This window comes from Polyodon spathula, chromosome 5, assembly GCF_017654505.1.
Source record: "Polyodon spathula isolate WHYD16114869_AA chromosome 5, ASM1765450v1, whole genome shotgun sequence".
In the NCBI taxonomy this organism is placed as follows: domain Eukaryota; kingdom Metazoa; phylum Chordata; class Actinopteri; order Acipenseriformes; family Polyodontidae; genus Polyodon; species Polyodon spathula.
In genome coordinates, this window is record NC_054538.1 from 1,731,244 (window position 1) to 1,749,746 (window position 18,503).

The following is an 18,503-nucleotide window of genomic DNA, read 5'->3' on the forward strand; positions in this document are numbered from 1 at the left end:
AGAGACACAACCGAACCAGGTAACTACAGACCAATAAGCCTGACTTCTATTACATGAAGTCAGCATGGTTTAGGAGAGGGAGATCATGTCTAACTAACCTGCTTGATTTTTTTGAGGATGCAACATCAACAATGGATAAGTGCAAAGCATATGGCATGGTTTATTTAGATTTCCAGAAAGCATTTGACAAGGTCCTGCATAAAAGATTAATTCTCAAACTGAGTGCAGTAGGGATTGAAAGAAATGCACGTACATGGATTAGGGAATGGTTAACATGTAGAAAACAGAAAGTACTGATTAGAGGAGAAATCTCAAAATAGAGCGAGGTAACCAGTGGAGTACCATAGGGATCAGTATTAGTTCCTGTGCTATTCCTAATCTACATTAATGATTTAGATTCTGGTATAGTAAGCAAACTTGCTACATTTGCAGATGACACAAAAATAGGACTAGCAAACATTGTTGCAGCACCAAAGGTCATTCAAAATGATCTAGACAGCATTCAGAACTGGGCAGACACATGGCAAATGACATTTAATAGAGAAAATTGTAAGGTACTGCACGCAGGCAATAAAAATGTGCATTATAAATATCATATGGGAGATACTGAAATTGAATCTATGAAAAAGACCAAGAAATTTATGTTGACTCAGAAATGTCTTCATCTAGACAATGTGGGGAAGCTATAAAAAAAGGCCAACAAGATGCTGGGATATATAGGGAAAAGTGTTGAATTTAAGTCAAAGGAAGTAATGCTAAAACTTTACAATGCATCAGTAAGACCTCATCTACAATATTATTCGGGGTTTAAAAGGCATGTCATATGCAGACAGGCTTAAAGAATTAAATCGATCTGATTCAAGTATTCAAAAATCTAAAAAGTATTGACAGTGTGGACCCAAGGGACTTTTTCAACCTGAAAATAGAAACAAGGACCAGGGGTCACAAATGTAGATTCGATAAAGGGGCATTCAGAACAGAAAATAGGAGGCACTTTTTTACACAGAGAATTGTGGGAGTCTGGAACCAACTCAACAGTAATGTTGTTGAAGCTGACCCCCTGGGATCCTTTGAAACTGCTTGATGAGATTCTGGGGTCAATAAGCTACTAACAACCAAATAAGCAAGATGAGCCAAATGGCCTCCTCTCGTTTGTAAACTTTCTTATATTTTTATGTTTTCTTCTTATGTTCTTATTACAGCCAAGATGGTTTTACTATTAGACTTGATTCAGGGAATTGTATGTTTGAGATGGCACAGATGGTAACGCAGGGAAGACAGTCTGATTGAACTTACTGTGTCATCCTGTCACTATGTGATCATCCATTTTTTCCTTCAATAATGACTACGAAATTAGGGTCTAAATAAGGATCTTAAACAGCAAAACACTTTACCCATTTTCCTGTTTCTAGAAAGACTGCAAGTTAGTGGCTGTCAAACATTTTGAGCTATAAAATTACAAAGCCAAATATAGCTGCTGTTAAGTAGTCTTGAACCACAGGGCAATAACATTCAACTACCATCATGCTGCAGTTTAATAGATATAATAGATTTAGAGTGCAGTGGCTTCATCTAAAAATTATCACGTATCTAAGTTGATGTTAAGAGCTTTCCACTTACCAGTTTCCCTGTCTCTTAAAAGAGGTTTCTACTTTGTTTATTTAAACACATTTTCAGTCACTGCTGTAAATTAAAAATACAAGCTATCATGAAGAAATACATTAAAATAACCTACACCTGCAGTATGTACAGGACATGTGCAAATATATATGGACAGGAGACTATTGTCTTCATGTATTTCCAGATTCTGAAAACGTGTGGTAAAAAATGGAGTTTCAGAGTTTTATTGCAATTGTATAGACACCTCCTAAATATTGATACTCTGAAAATTGGTGTTGACATGCACTAGATTGCCATAACCAATTTTATTAGTTGGACATTTCTATGTACAGTATATATACACACACTGAGTGTACAAAACAGGAACACCTGCTCTTTCCATGAAATAGACTGGCGAGGTGAATCCAGGTGAAAGCTATGATCCCTTATTGATGTAACCTGTTAAATCCACTTCAGTCAGTGTAGATGAAGGGGAGACAGGTTAAAGAAGGATTTTTAAGCCTTGACACAATTGAGACATGGATTGTGTATGTGTGCCATTCAGAGGGTACATAGGCAAGACAAAATATTTAAGTGCCTTTGAACGGGGTATGGTAGTAGGTGCCAGGCGCACTGGTTTGAGTGTGTCAAGAACTGCAATGCTGCTGGGTTTTTTACGCTTAACAGTTTCCCGTGTGTATCAAGGGTGGTCCACCACCGAAAGGACATCCAGCCAACGGCAGGCCAGTGGTCGAAAACGGCTCATAGATGAAAGAGGCTGACAGAGCAACAGACTGGCTACAGTTAGTCAACTGACAGTCCAGTATAACACTGGTGCCAAAAGACCCATAAAAGAATGCACAGCTCGTAGTACCTTGACATGAATGGGGTATGGCAGCCGACCACCTAACAGAGATCCACTTCTTTCAGAAAAACACAAGGAACTGCAGTTGCAGTGGGCTAAGGAACGAAAACACTGGACACTGGAGGATTGGAAAAACATGGACTTGTATGATGAATCCTGATTCCTGCTATTTCACACTAATGGGAGGACTAGGGTATGGAGAAAACCACATGAGTACATGCATCAATCATGCTGCGTGTCAACATTGCAGGCTGGTGGTGGTGGTGTGATGGTGTGGGGTGTGCTTTCATGGCACACATTGGGCCCCTTGATAAAAGTGGAACAACATCATTGCCAATCAGGTGCATCCCTTCATGGCAGCAGTGTATCCATCTGCTAATGGATTTTTTCAGCAGGATAAGGCCCCATGCCATAAGGTTAGGATTGTCCAGGAATAGTTCCACAAAAATGACAGTGAATTCAGCTTACTGCAGTGGCCTGCCCAGTCACCAGATCACAATCTAATTGAGCATCTGTGGGATGAGATGGAACGAGTCATTCGGAGTAGAGATCCACTACCAGCCAACTTGACACAACTGTGGGAAGCTTTGGAGTCAACATGGGCCAGCATCCCTGAGGAAAGCTTTCAACACCTTGTAGAATCCATGCCCCGACAAATTGAAGCTGTTCTGAGGGCAAAAGGGGGTGCAACTCAATATTAGGAAGGTGTTCCTAATGTTTTGTACACTCAGTGTATATACAAAGTGTACACCTCCTTTCAAAATGTTCACCTTTTGCTGCCTTATAGCTTGGAATTAAAATGCATTAAAATAGTTTTTTTTTTTTTTTTTTTTTTCATTTATTTACACATCCTACCCCACAACTTCTAAGTGAAAAAAATATTCTAGAAATTCAGGTGTAACCAATCACCTCCAGAATCACACACCAAGTTAAATGGCCTCCACCTGTGTTAAATTGTAGTGCGTCACATGATTTTAGGATAAATTCAGCAGTTCCTGTAGGTTCTCTCTGCTGGGTAGTGCATTTCAAAGCAAAGACTCAACCATGAGCACCAAGGCGCTTTCAAAAGAACTCCGGGACAAAGTTGTTGAAAGGCACAGATCAGGGGATGGGTATAAAAAAAATATCAAAGGCCTTGAATATCCCTTGGAGCACGATCAAGACGATTATTAAGAAGTGGAAGGTGTATGGCACCACCAAGAACCTGCCTAGATCAGGCCGTCCCTCCAAACTGGATGACCATGCAAGAAGGAGACTGATCAGAGAGGTTACCAAGAGGCCAATGGCAACTTTGCAAGAGCTACAGGCTTTTATGGCCAAGACTGGTCAAAATGTGCATGTGACAACAATATCCCAAGCACTCCACAAATCTGGCCTGTATGGTAGGGTGGCAAGAAGGAAGCCATTACTCAATAAAGCCCACCTTGAGTCCTGTTTGAAGTATGCAAAAAAAACACTCAGGAGATTCTGTAGCCATGTGGCAAGAAGTTTTGTGGTCTGACAAAACAAAAATTGAACTTTTTGGCCTAATTGCAAATCAGGAAGTTCACCTTTTAGCATGACAATGACCCAAAGCACACAGCCAAAGCTGCACTGGTAAGGAACAAAAAGGTAAATGCCCTTGAGTGGCCCAGTCAGAGTCCCAACCTGAATCCAATCGTGGCATGACCTGAAGATTGCTGTCCATCAACGCTCCCCAAGGAACTTGACAGAGCTTGAACAGTTTGCAAAGAATGGTCAAATATTGCCAAATCTAGGTGTGCAAAGTTGGTAGAGACCTATCATAACAGACTCACAGCTGTAATTGCTGCCAAAGGTGCTTCCACCAAGTATTAACTCAGGAAAGTGGAGACTTATCCAGTTACGATCTTTCAGTTTTCTATTTTTAATATATAATTTTTTTCTCAATAAAAACTTTTTTTTCCCCTTAACAGTGTGGAGTATTGTGTGCAGATAAGTGGAAAAAAATCCTCATTTAAATGCATGAAACTCTGAGGCACTGACACAACAAAATGTGAAAAAAAAAAAATTCAAGGGGGTGTATATATGTATGAAAAACATCACTATTCACACCCTCTGTAGGTTGTAGTAAATATGTTTATAAAGCCCTTTACCATTGAGAATAATTATACAGGGGGGAAAACATGCATGAATAGAGTGCATGATCTCACTGTGAGCAACGGTTTGGATTAAAAGCTTGCTAGAGGCCTCTTTGCAAGCACACTGATCGTAACACCAGGGTGCAATTTTCAATTCATACATAAATTAAACTGAGGAGGAAGAAGGCTGTGACTGCACAGAATATGAAAATGCATTGCAAGCAGGGTTGGAGCTTGGGAGAGAGGTCAGTGTGTTCAAATAACTTTCTGAACTTTCCTGGCAGATGACATCAGGTGGGATGTTAATACATACACAGGTAGATAATGTAGTGTGGTGGCTGATGGAAAGTCAGGATAGTAAATGATCTGTATAAAAATGTAAAGCTGTAATGCTGCTTTCAAAGACCTTCAAAGGTGTTTTTCTCTTTTATGTGCAGTATAATTGTTGTGCGTCCCACACAAAAAGCAGACATATTCTGGTTTAAGAACAATGTGCAATGTAGTAGTAAAACAAGATGTAAGCAATTAGATGTTAAATAGTGAAGATGTCAAGGAGTTCCTGAGTGGTGCATCTGGTAAAGGCACTCCATATAGAGTACAGGATGCACCTTATAGCCTGTCGGTTTGAGTCCAGGCTATTCCACTACTAACTGCTGACTGTGGTCGGGAGTCGGGCTGAAAAACAGTAATTGGGCTTACCAAATTGGGGAGAAAATAAGAAAAATAATTGGTTACTCCAATTATTATTCTTAAAAGTGAAAATGTATTTTTGTAGCCTCTGAATGTGGAAAGTAGCACCATGAACATAAATAGTATTTAGTGACAATTTAGTACCAACCTTGCACATAAAGCTACTTTTTTATGACATTAATAATCTGGGTTTGCTTTCTGAAAAATTGAAGTGCAACTAACACAAACCCTTATGAGAATGCAGTAAACCAATAAAATGAAAATGATCATGAGATGCTGAAGATTTAAATGTGTGAAAGATATAAAGATAGATTCTAAAATGCCTGGGTTTAACTCCAGCCATGAGCAAATAGCTTATGACAGAGTGGCAGAATAAACATTTTTATCTTACTTTATGAACACTGCACTGTCCCTGGGGACTCTCAGGATGCTAATAAACGAAAGCCTGCGACTGGAAATCATATTAATAAAGTAGACAGTTTCCCAATTCAACATTAAGCTTCCAATAACCAGCTGATGTGCCACAAAATTTGTTTTCATCAAGTGACTCATCATGGCCGTGGTTTTATATACCTCAATAACCATACCGGTTTTCTATGAGAGGATTTAAGGGTATAACTTTTTGGTTGAGTCTGAAATTGAATGACAATAAATGGGTATCCTTCACTTTTATAGCTCATACTACAGTTGACGATACTGAAAAAATTGTGATAACTGCAATTATTGTGGTGTGTGTTTTCATTTAGATGTCGCTGGTTAGTCCCTCGCTAAACCGAGGACAGGCTACCTGGGATAATTATAAAAATAAAAAAACCCTGCACATGTATATGGCTCAATTTGAAATGTATTTTCCTTTTATCAAAAACACAATTTCTGTAATGTGTCTTCATACACATTATGAATGACTGTACAGTATACAAATAGTGACATCAAAATGAATACCAAGTGCATTTTTTCACTTTGGCATATAGGCTACTGTTCTACACATTACTGTAGAATAGGGAAATAATATTATTTAAAGTTGAAACTGAATGAATTTAGTAGTTGTTTTTTTACCCAACTACTTCAATCGTACACACAAACAAAATAGTTTTAGACACACGGGTCTCATTTGCACAAATCCTCATTCTTATATTTATTTGAAAATGGCTTTCAATTACCATCGACAGGCTGGAATTGAAACGGAGGCAACATAAAGGTGAAAGGATTTGGCTCTCCTGGTAATCACGTCATGTTAAAATAACCCATGTCTTATTTCTTTATGGTCGGTACATTTGCATCCAAGATATCACTCAAATCCCATTAACAAGATTCAGTAAATTACTGTGAGTTCAGGGTGCAGTTAGAAAACCCACGCCTTCAGGAAATTTCAGAGTCAAAATATTACCAGATCATGTTTGAAATCAAATTTGTACACAAATAAGTGCAGTGTTACATTGAGTCAAGACTAGTTTATAATTTATTTAAGCAAGCTAACTAGATCTGCCATCTTTGATAAAAAGTACAACTGGATTTAATCTCAATATGGAACACCCGCTTTGATCATGCCCCCATCCAACCCTAATTTTGCCATTCTTGCTCTAAAACAAGGCACCCTCCCCCAGACACCTGTAGCAAGAGCTTTTAGACCAATGCAAGTAAAAGGTATTTATTAAAATCTTTAAAGTGCAAATAAAATACATAAAAAACCGTACACATTAAAATACTTAATGTACATGAAAATCTGTAGTGACAAACAGTTTTGTCTGTGCAAGTGTTATGCCCATTCAAGTATCCATGTTCTTTTCCACATTTTAAAAAGATTTATATAAAAAGCTAGTACTGCAGGAGATGTTATTCCAGGAGGGTATGGCATGTAATACCAACACTCCTTCAACTATCACATGAAATAACCAGTTTAATATAAAATTCTGAAGCCCGTTTAGAAGTCTGCATCCAATGTGAACGTTTTCTCTGTTGGCTTGGACATCACGCCCATTCTCTGATACTCTCCTACCCGCTTCTCAAAAAAGTTGGTCTTTCCTTCCAGTGAGATGTTCTCCATAAAATCAAAAGGATTCTCAGCTCTGAAGATCTGTAGAAAAACAAATGCATCAGAAAACCTTTTGCAAGAGTATAAACTGGTCCCCAAGGGAACACTTAAGAAGTGTCTACCTAAACCTTACTGGGATGCAACTAGACTACTAAACTTAGAATAAATGGGATAGATTATTTTTAAAAGTGACCATTAAGTGCTAGTCTATTAGTTTTAATGGAGGCTTCAAAATAGGTCAAATCACTGAGGAGGGGTACACAGTATAGCATGTAAACTGTAGCGAGTAACCAACCTCTCTGTGCATTCTGGTTATATAATGTGTTGGACTGAAAATGGACCAAGAAGGAAAAATGTGTTTCAAGAATTAAATGAAATTGGACATATGTTCATTCTCATTCATTAACATAAGCCAAGTCAATAAACAAAATTACCTTGCTGAAACCCAGCTCCAGCATCAGCCTATCGGCCACAAACTCAATGTACTGTTTCATTAAAGTGCAGTTCATTCCAATCAAGTTCACTGGCAACGAATCTGTTAAAAACTCCTTAAAAAAAAAAAAAAAAAAAAAAAAAAAAAAAAAATTATATATATTTTTTTTTTTTTTTTAAGTTACTCAAAGCAGGTGTGTAGGAAGGAAAGGAATGGAGAAAAAAAGGATGAAGCATTATATAGATCATTGTTATCTTGGCTTTTATAATGTTTTATTGTTAGTTTACCTTGAGGTTAATATTTTTGATGTTGTAAACTTTTATACATAAAAAACCCACATATACACAACTGTGCCGAGATGGGAAGTAAATGGCAACATAATAACATTTACAGTGCATCATTTAGGGTTTATAAGAAGAGCGCCAAATAGAAAGCAGATGCAGGTGTTTCTAAAGAGATTCTCCTGCCTCTACTATTGCAACTGTGGTAGCATTCAGTAGAGCAAAAATTGTGAAGGGCACTTGAGCTGAAACCAGATCTATTTCTTAGCAGAAGCCCTTACCCAGGGTGACTTACAGTTGCATACAAAAAATACATGTCAAAATTATTGTACAATTAACAGCAAGATACAAAATACAATGACTTCAGTCCTAATAAGATCAAAGACAAACCACATTACAATTTGATATCGGGGCAGTTCAAGAGCAGATAAGTGTTGATAGTTACATCAAGGTTAGATATGAGTGCAAGTGAAATACAAGATACTACAGATTGGGTTAAGTGCAGGATTAAATACAGGAAAATAGGGAGCAGATACATGCAAGTTAAAGTGCATTAAAGGCAGATCTAGATAACTCACTTACCTGTTCTATCCGGACAGCATCCTTGATGATTTCATTTACTTTTTCTTCTGAGGGTTTACGCACTAGGTGCTTGAACATAAGGCATGCAAAGTCGCAGTGCAAACCCTGGAATTAAAAAACAAAACAATTAAGTCAACCACAATTGACGCTTGGGGGACAGCTGGCAATAAAGACAGTGCACAGCTATAGAGACCCAAGAGAAATTGTATGGCACATCCATTAGAAGAATGGTACAGTATATCATTAAAAAACAAACCCAGTACCAATGTAGATTAAAAACACCATGGGAGAGACCATCATAATAATTTCATTCACTACAAGTGGTAATAAAGCACACATGGTTTCACTGTTCTGAGCAGGCCAAGTCAAGCTGTGGAACCACAACATAAAAATAAATAAAAAAAAAAATGTAAAAAGTTTTCACAGACCAACCTCATCTCTGCTAATGAGTTCATTGGAAAAAGTAAGCCCTGGCATCAACCCTCGTTTCTTCAACCAGAATATAGAAGCAAATGATCCAGAGAAAAAAATTCCTTCAACTGCAGCAAAGGCCACAACACGTTCACCTGAGATGTAAAGAAACTAGTTAACACAACACTAAAAACTTAAATTTGCCATTTTAAAAACCAACTTCATGTTAGAAATAGTCAAGTGAGCCACTGTTCAAATACAGGGCAAAGGCTAGCAACTCACCATATTGTGCGTCCTTGTTTCCAATCCAGTTCATAGCCCAGTCAGCCTTCCTTTTAACACATGGCAAGGTTTCAATGGCATTAAACAGGTACTCCCTAATGAGGTGGGGGGGGATAAAATAGTTTATTTTCCACAAAAAAGTATGCAACACTTAATTTTAAAATTAGGTGGTAAACATGTTATTGCAGCCCCCCAGTTATTCATTTGAGTCTGTACAGAAGAAAGCTGTCACATTTACATGAAGACAGATCAGGTATAGAATGCATAAGTTGCTCCAAATGTATATATTAAACAAAAATTACCTCTCTGTGGGATCTTTGATGTAGGTATCAATAAGCAGGCTGTACATTTCTGAGTGGATGTTCTCCATTGCAATCTGGAAACCATAGAAACAACGGGCTTCGGTCACTTGAACTTCCTGGCTAAAGCGCTCCACCTAGTGAACAAATAAATGAAATGAGACCAGGACCAAATGGTGCATGTCACACACTGCTGTTGTCATTTCAGAAAATATACGTTTTGTCAAAGCAGCACTTAATACATACCAAATTCTCATTAACTATGCCATCACTCGCAGCAAAGAACGCGAGTATGTGAGAGATGAAGAATCTTTCTTCTTTTCTCAGTGATTCCCAGTGCGCAATGTCTTTGGAGAGGTCAACCTAATCAATTCAAAAGTATAACAGGTTTTAAATAGTCTTCTGCATTAACACTAATCAATGCAGATTCATGAAGCAATATACATCAAATAAGGAACAAACCTCTTCTGCTGTCCAGAAAGAGGCCATTGCTTTCTTGTACATCTGCCAGATGTCATGGTACTGGATGGGAAAGATGACAAATCTGCGTGGGTTATCTTTCAAGAGAGGCTCTTCTTGGATTGTGTTATTCTTTGTCACCTATAAAAAAAAGCCAAGAAATTAACTAGTGGCATTATGCAAACCTTCCAAAAAAATAATATAAATAAAAATATTATATATATATATATACACACACATATATACACACACACACACATACACACACACACACACACTGACTTGCAGATTGAAAGTAGGTTACCAGTAGAACAGATAAACACATGTATTTGATACTGTATAAAGTAGTAGTGTATCTCCAACTCAAATAAAATGCAAGCTACTACTAACTATAACCAGTAGAAGTATACTGGCAGAATCCGTATTACAAGGACAAATAATAATGCCAGTAAGAACCCCCAAAAGGATTGATGCCAGTAATGTGCCAAAACAAAACAAACGCGGCCTCTGGTGACAATGCCCGGCTGTCTTTGGCGCCAAGACAACCCCCTTCACACACATACGGTGACAATAATCGTTTACTTACTTCAGTTTCTTCAAAGATTCTCCTTGCCGTTTTCGATGCTAAAATTCTGGTCGTGTTCATGCTTGGAGGCTACAATAATCAGAATAAGCTATATTATACAATTTGTTATACAGCGGTACTACATCCGTTTAACATTTACGTGATAGCAGCTCGTTACTTTCTACAAAATTCCTTGTACAATATTTTACAGAAAACTAACAAGTTTAAAGAGAAAAAAAAAGGCACTTACTGTATTCTCCTTATCAGTCAAACACATGTTGGTCATATTTGAAACTATTGTGTTTTCGTTCTTGGATGACAGTGGAGAATGAGCAGAAAGCATTTTTAGAGGATGTAATTAACAAAAAACTAAACAGAAATGATTACTGTAAATTGCTATAAAAATAACTGACTCTTTAACAGAGAAATTAAAAGCAAAAAAAAAGCGCCAATTTATAAACCCTGCTGTCAATAGCTTTCTCTCAGCTCCCACAGCGCCTAAACTCTCCGCAGTGAATGACTTGCTGAATTTTTGTGTTCTAATGTATCTCTCAAAACCTTGGCGCCAGAAAAACTGAACCAATCAAGAGGCTACTGGAAGTGAGAACAGCATACAAGACAACGCCTTGAGAGTTATAAACATCCAATCAGAGTTTAGTCTCCAGATTGCGGGATAATTTTAGCTGGTTTTGTGAAACCTGTGGGGGAAGGGGCGCTATAGAAATGTAATTTTAATTTAAACAAAACAACAGTATATAAAAAATATAGGTTTACAGGTAAAAACTTACATTTACACGCTAAAAGCTTTAGGAATAGCGGTACGCAAGTAAACAGTTCACAATAATATGACAGAAATACATTTTTAAACAAGGTTATTTTAAAGTACCCTAGAGGTTAGACTCATATTGATAGCGTGTATAAGTATATGTACTGTTGAGACTAGCCGCAACTAGAAAGTAACAGCGAGGACTGAGTCATCGAACTATAGGTAACAGAATAGTCTTTTGATATTATTTTTATTTATTTATTTATGTTATGGTAGAGATGCGTTGTTTTAATTTCGGACTGTCTGCGTCTAGTAATTGCACAAACGTGATCATGTTTTTGTTAACATGTTATTTACTACGAAATTACACAAGTCAATAGTTTAAGTACTGAACTGCAGCTTTTATTTATTTTCCGGATGTTAAGTGCAAATTAAAAAATACAAGACATGTCCGTGTTAAGAAAATGAATCGATTCATATGCATCAGTAGTTCGGCTAGTTATATGAATATCACTTCATCTGTTCCCATCCCATTCGGCGCCAGATCTTGAGCAAAATATTTTGGCGCTCAATTTTTCAGATTTAGGAAGTTTTTAGTTTTTGTTTGATTTTAACTTTTTTACGATTTTGGTATGATCTGATATATTAGTACACGATAACAAAGGGGTTGTCTGGATTGAAATACACATACAACAGCAATAGGATTGTCATTACGTAGATATTTTGGTGCGCGTTAAAGACACAGTAGAAAGAAATGCAGTGACTAGCTTCCTTCGTCATTATTGAACAGCTAATATACTCTGTGTTAATTATTTCTCACTTATGGTTTTGTTTTCCTGGATCTGTACAGAACAAAGACTGCAGTAACTCCGCATTTGCCAAAGAACAAAAAGACAGTTTCTTCTTTTCTCAGTTCTCTGTCATTATAGGGTTATAAGAAACACTGGAACGTCGTTGGGGAGATTATTATGCAACACTTTTAAGTAATTACACAATAACGAATTCGTTATTTTAATAAATAAACCATAGCGGCAACTGGTCATTTAACAACAAAAAACATTTTCTTTTTGTCAGGATGGGCTTGTTTCACAGGAAGAGTAAAAATGTTGACAGTGACATAGGCTGTACCTCCCTCTAACGTTGGGAGGATTAGATGACAATGGCTGTAGACTTTTTATCGTTCATACATCACATCTAGTATTTACATAACATCACAAACTGTAGGTCAAGGTTATACTGCTGATCAGTGTAGTGGTCTGTTGTTCAAAGTTTAAGCATCTGTCACTTTTAGAGTGAGTTTATGTGCATGTACGACCTTGTGTTCCCATCAATTTGAGTTTAAGGATTCATCTTTTGGTGCAACATTTTGTCAAAAGCCTTTTGAAAGTTATATATTATGTCACATATTTTGTTTGTATCCATCAGTGTAGGAGATTGTTGCTAAAGTGATAATTCTTATTCTCTGTAATAATTATTCAATTTTGATATATGTATGTTTGTATTCAAATTGTTATGTAACACAATGGTAAACAGTAATTCAACATTAATCAGATTACAGTTATGACATTATTATGCTTAGATAACAATATATGAGTATACCAGAATAAATACATAAGAACATAAGAACATAAGAAAGTTTACAAACGAGAGGAGGCCATTCGGCCCATCTTGCTCGTTTGGTTGTTAGTAGCTTATTGATCCCAAAATCTCATCAAGCAGCTTCTTGAAGGATCCCAGGGTGTCAGCTTCAACAACATTACTGGGGAGTTGATTCCATACCCTCACAATTCTCTGTGTAAAAAAGTGAATACACCATCATCACTCAGTGTAAGGTTAATTTTCTTTTTATTTACCAACAATGGATTTTTAATCTTCATTTTAGGACCAAGATAGATAAAAGTATGAACCCCCAAAAGCGAGCAGGAACTCTCTTTGGCTATCTCACCTGTCAATCTACTCTCCCATAAAAGCTTGATCACAACTCACAGGTTTCATCTTGCATTTCTCTTTTAGCATTCAGCAATTCAATTCGCCTTGTTTGGCCGACCTATTGAAAAATAAATGGAAACAACATCTATCAAATAACAGCTCGAATATCCATACATTGATATAGACAACCTGTTTCATCTATCCTCTGCGAAGTCCGAGGATTTCCAGCTCGAGCAGCCATCTCCAACTGCCAACTGGTCCAATACAATCTTTCACCTGCAAAACCAAGCCTCAAAGACCAGCTCTAGCGCCAAAACAACTCATGTATAAAGACTGGTCGGTCACCAGGATCTTGAAAGACCTCTTTGACTCCGGAATCCAAATCCCCCCGAACTGAGGACGTGAGGCTCTATTCCTGATGCTCTGCAAAAGCACTGAGGCAGAGCCAGGCAATGGAGGCTAATACAGCACCAACTCTACTACAAATCAACCTGTGTGACTCACATTCAAACCTCCAGACACAGATTTCACCTCCAGCCAACACAGCAGAACTCAACATATCTCGTCAGCAAATATTCAAGGACATTAAAGCATTTATGCAATCATTTGCGGATAACATCTCAACCGTAAATACTCCTCTTGATGCCATGGATGCCCGGTCCAGCTTCCTCCTACCCTCAAGCAGCACTCCTTCCTCATCTACCAATGTACTAGAGATTACACCAGTATTCAGCTTGTCATCTGCTCCTGCTGCAGGCTCTAGTTCAATGATCTAAGCATAAATATATTTAAAAAAACCTGCTTTTTCACAAACCTCATTCAACGGGTACCTCTGGTGGAAAACATCACAGTAATAAAGTTAAAGGTGGTCATTTTAGATCAGACATTAACAGATCAATTGAATCACCCTATTGTATGTACACTGTTCAGACAGAATGTTTTGTGACTAAACTGTTACATTTTACATTTGTAGTATACTATACAAGTACATATATATATATATATATATATATATATATATATATATATATATATATATATATATAAATATATATAAATACTTATAATCTTCGCCCTGATTTTCTCCCAGTTTGGAAAGCCCAATCTCTTTTTCCCTCACTGCAGCAATTTTCCACATGGCCCAGGAGACCCGAAGGTTCAGTGGGCATCTTCCAATCCCACAACCAAGCCAGCCTCTGGAGGACAAAGGCCAGCCGCACTGAGCTCACTGGGAGCCTGGCCAGCAGGGTTCGCTGCAGAGCGATGAGAAGCAGTCCCTGTCGGTCTTGCCTCCCTAACCCACGGGAGTGCCAGATCCCCAGTAAAGAAGTATTTTTAATAACAATAAAGGGGATAAAAAAAAAAAAAAAAACTTTTATATCAAGACATCTACTTAATTTCTTGTTCAGTTGTCAATAATAAATGTGTCAGTGGGTCTGCAAAGCAGCTAAAGGCACTTTTTCGGTAGGTTTCACACATCTGAGATAACATTAGGTAGTCCAAGATTAGTGGTAATGGGGCTCTGTGAAACCAGCCATTTGTCTTCAGGGAATATAGCTTGAAGCTTTTTTTCATCTGAAAGCCTTTGCATGATGAGTTACTGTGCACTCAAACTACATGTAAATTACACTGGGACAAGTAGTTAGAAAATGTCAAAAACTGTCTCCTGATACATGCAAAATATACAGCTATGGGCAAAAGTTTTGCTTCATATATCATTGAGAGATGTATTCCTTGCTGCTGGTGTTGTCAGATTTAGTTCAGTCGGTTGTGTTTCACTCAGCATTCTTTCAGTGGCTTTCCTTTCTTACTGCCTACAATATTAAGGCATGGTGCTAGCCGGTCCATTACTATATGAACATAATTTAGAGATTTTATTTAGTATCATGTAATCAAAGAAACTACAAAATTATGTCATGGTTTTTTTTTTTTATTTAATGCATTAAACCGTTACTAACGAACTTCACTCCTGTGAAATTCCCAGAACTGGTATATCCAAAGGCCGCACGCTTCATTGCCAAGCAGAACGTAACCGTAGCAACCCTGATGTTTTCATCTGAAGGGTTCTACCAGTTTCCACACCACTAATGTTTATGAGTTAAATGTTTTGCAGCTTTACTGTGCTAAAAAAAAAAGGGGGGGGAGGGGGTTGGGGCGTTCACTTGCATAAAAAAAAGGGTTACCTATAATGCAAAGCATTAAGGCAGAAATATCTGGAAAGTAAACAGGCAAGGTCATTAAGAAGGTATAGAGAGCATATAAGGATAGATTCCTGGGAGCTTATAGGGTTTAAGGCTCTGTAATTGAAAGGGGGCAAATTCAACTAGAACTAGACGTGCTGTTTTATAGCATTGAAAAGGGTTTCCTGGAGTGTCTTTACAAGCTTGCTGCCTACTGATAAATATTCCTGTTAAAGTAAATATGGGGGAGGCTCTTTTCTGCGAACTTCAGATCAACAGCTATAAAAAAGAGTTGCTAGGTTTGTGGACACGGTTTTTTTTTTCCCAACAAGTTTTTTTCTTCTTCTTCAGGTATTTTTTCTATTATAATACATTATGTAAGAGAAATGATTTACGGAGACAAGAATAATCTGCCATTGCACACAATGGGGTTTAAAATAATGACCCTTAAATAAGTTTGCCAATGCAGAAATCACCCCTTGCAGTATTTCTGTAGTCTGAAATACATTGCAACCAGGAGAGCAGGGTACATAAACAGGAACTGGGACATTTTAGCCCAACAAATCTACTTGTACATATTTTCTCTTCCTTAAGAAACACTGGGCATAATCACAAAGTGTTCACTTCGGTCTTTAACACCTAATTGAACCATGCCTGCATGAGACAAAATGGAGAAATGTTTCCCTGCATTGTGCCTGTCTGATCCATCAACCTTTCTCTATTTCTCTATTGAAACTTAACATGGTCCTTTCTTTTTGACATAGCCGTGATTACTGTATTTTGATATTTTAATGCCCTGGGTCATTAATCACCTGTTCTGAAGAGCGACAGGACAGAGAATGCCAGATCCTTTTCTCCTAATCATTGTGTTGCATCATAGCGTCAATTAAAAAATAAAACTGACAAAACAATTATGTTTTAATGATTTCTACTGACATGATAAAAGAAAAAACAGGAAGAAGATGGAACACAAACCATTTAGATGGATTATTCAAATAATTAGTAAATCTTTTTAAAATTCTGGTATAACGTAAACAGACTAGATGGAAATATCAACTAACAACCTCTGGGAACAGGGAATTGCAGCAAAGTTGTGGTTGGGAAGAGAATCATGGCAAGCCTTTGATTGCATTTTATGTGAAAAAAATTGCCAAATATTTGTCTAATTAGAACAGTTTGGTTTGGAAAACTGCATATAGGCCTCAGCAGTGCCTTTACAGTAAAACAAAAATAAGTCAAGCAATTTATCTCTGTGGTTCCCGGTTTGCACAAAACCGACCAACGTGTTTAGAAGGAAAATGCAGATTACTGGACATGAGCCACAACTGAACCTGACCACTAAATGAGAATGAATTGTTTGTGTTCTTTGTGCCGGTTCCCAATGGTACCACACTTAAAATGTTCTTCATTCTTCTTTTTCTCATTATCTTTTAATTCATAAACAGACTGTGCACATTTCAGTGCTTTTCAAATGCGTATTGTATACCGTGTCATTCCATTCTACAGTGACTTCTGAGACCCTCATTGTAAAGGAATTTTAAACAGTAAATATTGGCAAAAGAATAATTTAATATACGCAGGGAAGGGGGAGTTTTGTTTTTTTCTTTGATTTAACCAGGGCTATAAACGTAGCTCTTTCTTTATCAACCCTATTAAAATGCTCATTAATATTCACCACAGACATAAAGGCTGGAACCATCCTGTAACCCTAAGTGTTTATTGGTGGGTGGCTTTTGTTGTTCTGTGGCACTGGAAGATGAAAAGTGCGGGCTGTAAATCAGGTCTTCAATTGGACCACCAGCTGCCTTGACAGGGGACTGGGTGAGCTGGTCTTCCAACTCATCTGCATTGTGTAACGCAGGGGACCACGAGGAGAAACCCCAAGGCTTAACTTGAGTGAACACATTAGTAACTTACAGCTAATAAATTGTAATATTTAAATGATATATATAGATATATATATATATATATATATATATATATATATATATATATATATATATATATATATATATATACACACACACACACACACAAACATATATGTGTGTGTGTGTGTGTGTGTGTGTGTATATATATATACACATATACATATATACATATACATACACACACACACACACACACACACACACACACACTACACATAATATAGTATATATATATATATATATATATATAATATATATTATATATATATATATATATATATATATCATATGAATTATTTCATTTTCATTTGAGAAATTGAGACATCAGATGTCTACATGCCTGAATTTTTTTTTTTTTTTTTTTCGTAATCTTAAGTTCACACATTAAAGAGCAACTATAGAGCAATATTCATTTGTAATGGATCCAGGTTTGGGAAGCCTTCAACGCGATTAAAGAACTGCCCTTTTTCCAGCATAAAACCAAAACCAGGGTACAGTATTCACTGAGAAGTTACAAAATCCCAGTCAATGATAGAGATTTAGCTGAGGACCTTTTGTGCTTAAACACAAGAGCTCCACAGCTGAGGTAATGCCTGTGGCTGTTCTTTTAAATCTCTCTGGACTCGTCACCATCACATCTGTGAGCTATGAAAAACAACATCTGTGTACTTCCCCTGTAAAATGTAACCAGTAACAGTCATTTTATATCATATTTAATAAGTGGAGGACCTGAAGCAAAGCAGCCCTGTGTCAGCTCTTAAAGGGGCAACTTTGTTATTGCTCTTTGGGATAATGTCTACAAAGAAGACCAGACACTGTCATATCATCAAATTCAATAATTACTTCAGTGTTCATTCCTTTACCGCTTCAATAAACTTGTGTCGAATGGGGTGCCGCTCTCAGGCGATTGGAAGCGGCTTTTACCAAACGTCGGTATTGACAGTTGTCTGGGCCAACCACCAGCCATAGTAAAAAAACATGGTAAAAGCAGGTTTAAATTCAATGATTTATTATTTACCATGGATAAGAACCCCATTGCTTTCTGCATCTCATTTCCAGGGGTGTCCTGGGAGGCAGCCGCAGTACACAATCACAATCAA

At 37.3% G+C, this 18,503-nt stretch overlaps 1 protein-coding gene across 1 annotated transcript; it reads right to left on the minus strand.

Annotated features, from left to right (window-relative positions):
- Positions 1–6,888: 6,888 nt before the first annotated feature.
- On the minus strand, positions 6,889–11,218 carry LOC121315396 (ribonucleoside-diphosphate reductase subunit M2-like). Its single transcript, XM_041249449.1, has 10 exons — positions 10,848–11,218; positions 10,619–10,687; positions 10,036–10,173; positions 9,820–9,936; positions 9,577–9,710; positions 9,275–9,369; positions 9,014–9,147; positions 8,582–8,686; positions 7,720–7,833; positions 6,889–7,327 (listed from the first exon to the last, which is right to left on the minus strand). The coding sequence occupies exons 1-10, from the start codon at positions 10,938–10,940 to the stop codon at positions 7,175–7,177; spliced, it is 1,152 nt and encodes a 383-aa protein (XP_041105383.1). The 5' UTR covers positions 10,941–11,218; the 3' UTR covers positions 6,889–7,174.
- Positions 11,219–18,503: the final 7,285 nt, after the last annotated feature.

Bases quoted from the DNA above. Each gene is read 5' to 3' on its own strand.
- LOC121315396 (XM_041249449.1), bottom strand. From the start codon at position 10,940: ATGCTTTCTGCTCATTCTCCACTGTCATCCAAGAACGAAAACACAATA. The intron at 9,148-9,274 runs GTGAGTTGCTAG...TTTACATCTCAG, and splicing joins AAACAAGGACGCACAATATG to GTGAACGTGTTGTGGCCTTT. The intron at 7,328-7,719 runs GTAATTTTGTTT...GTTTTTCTACAG, and splicing joins TGGAGCTGGGTTTCAGCAAG to ATCTTCAGAGCTGAGAATCC.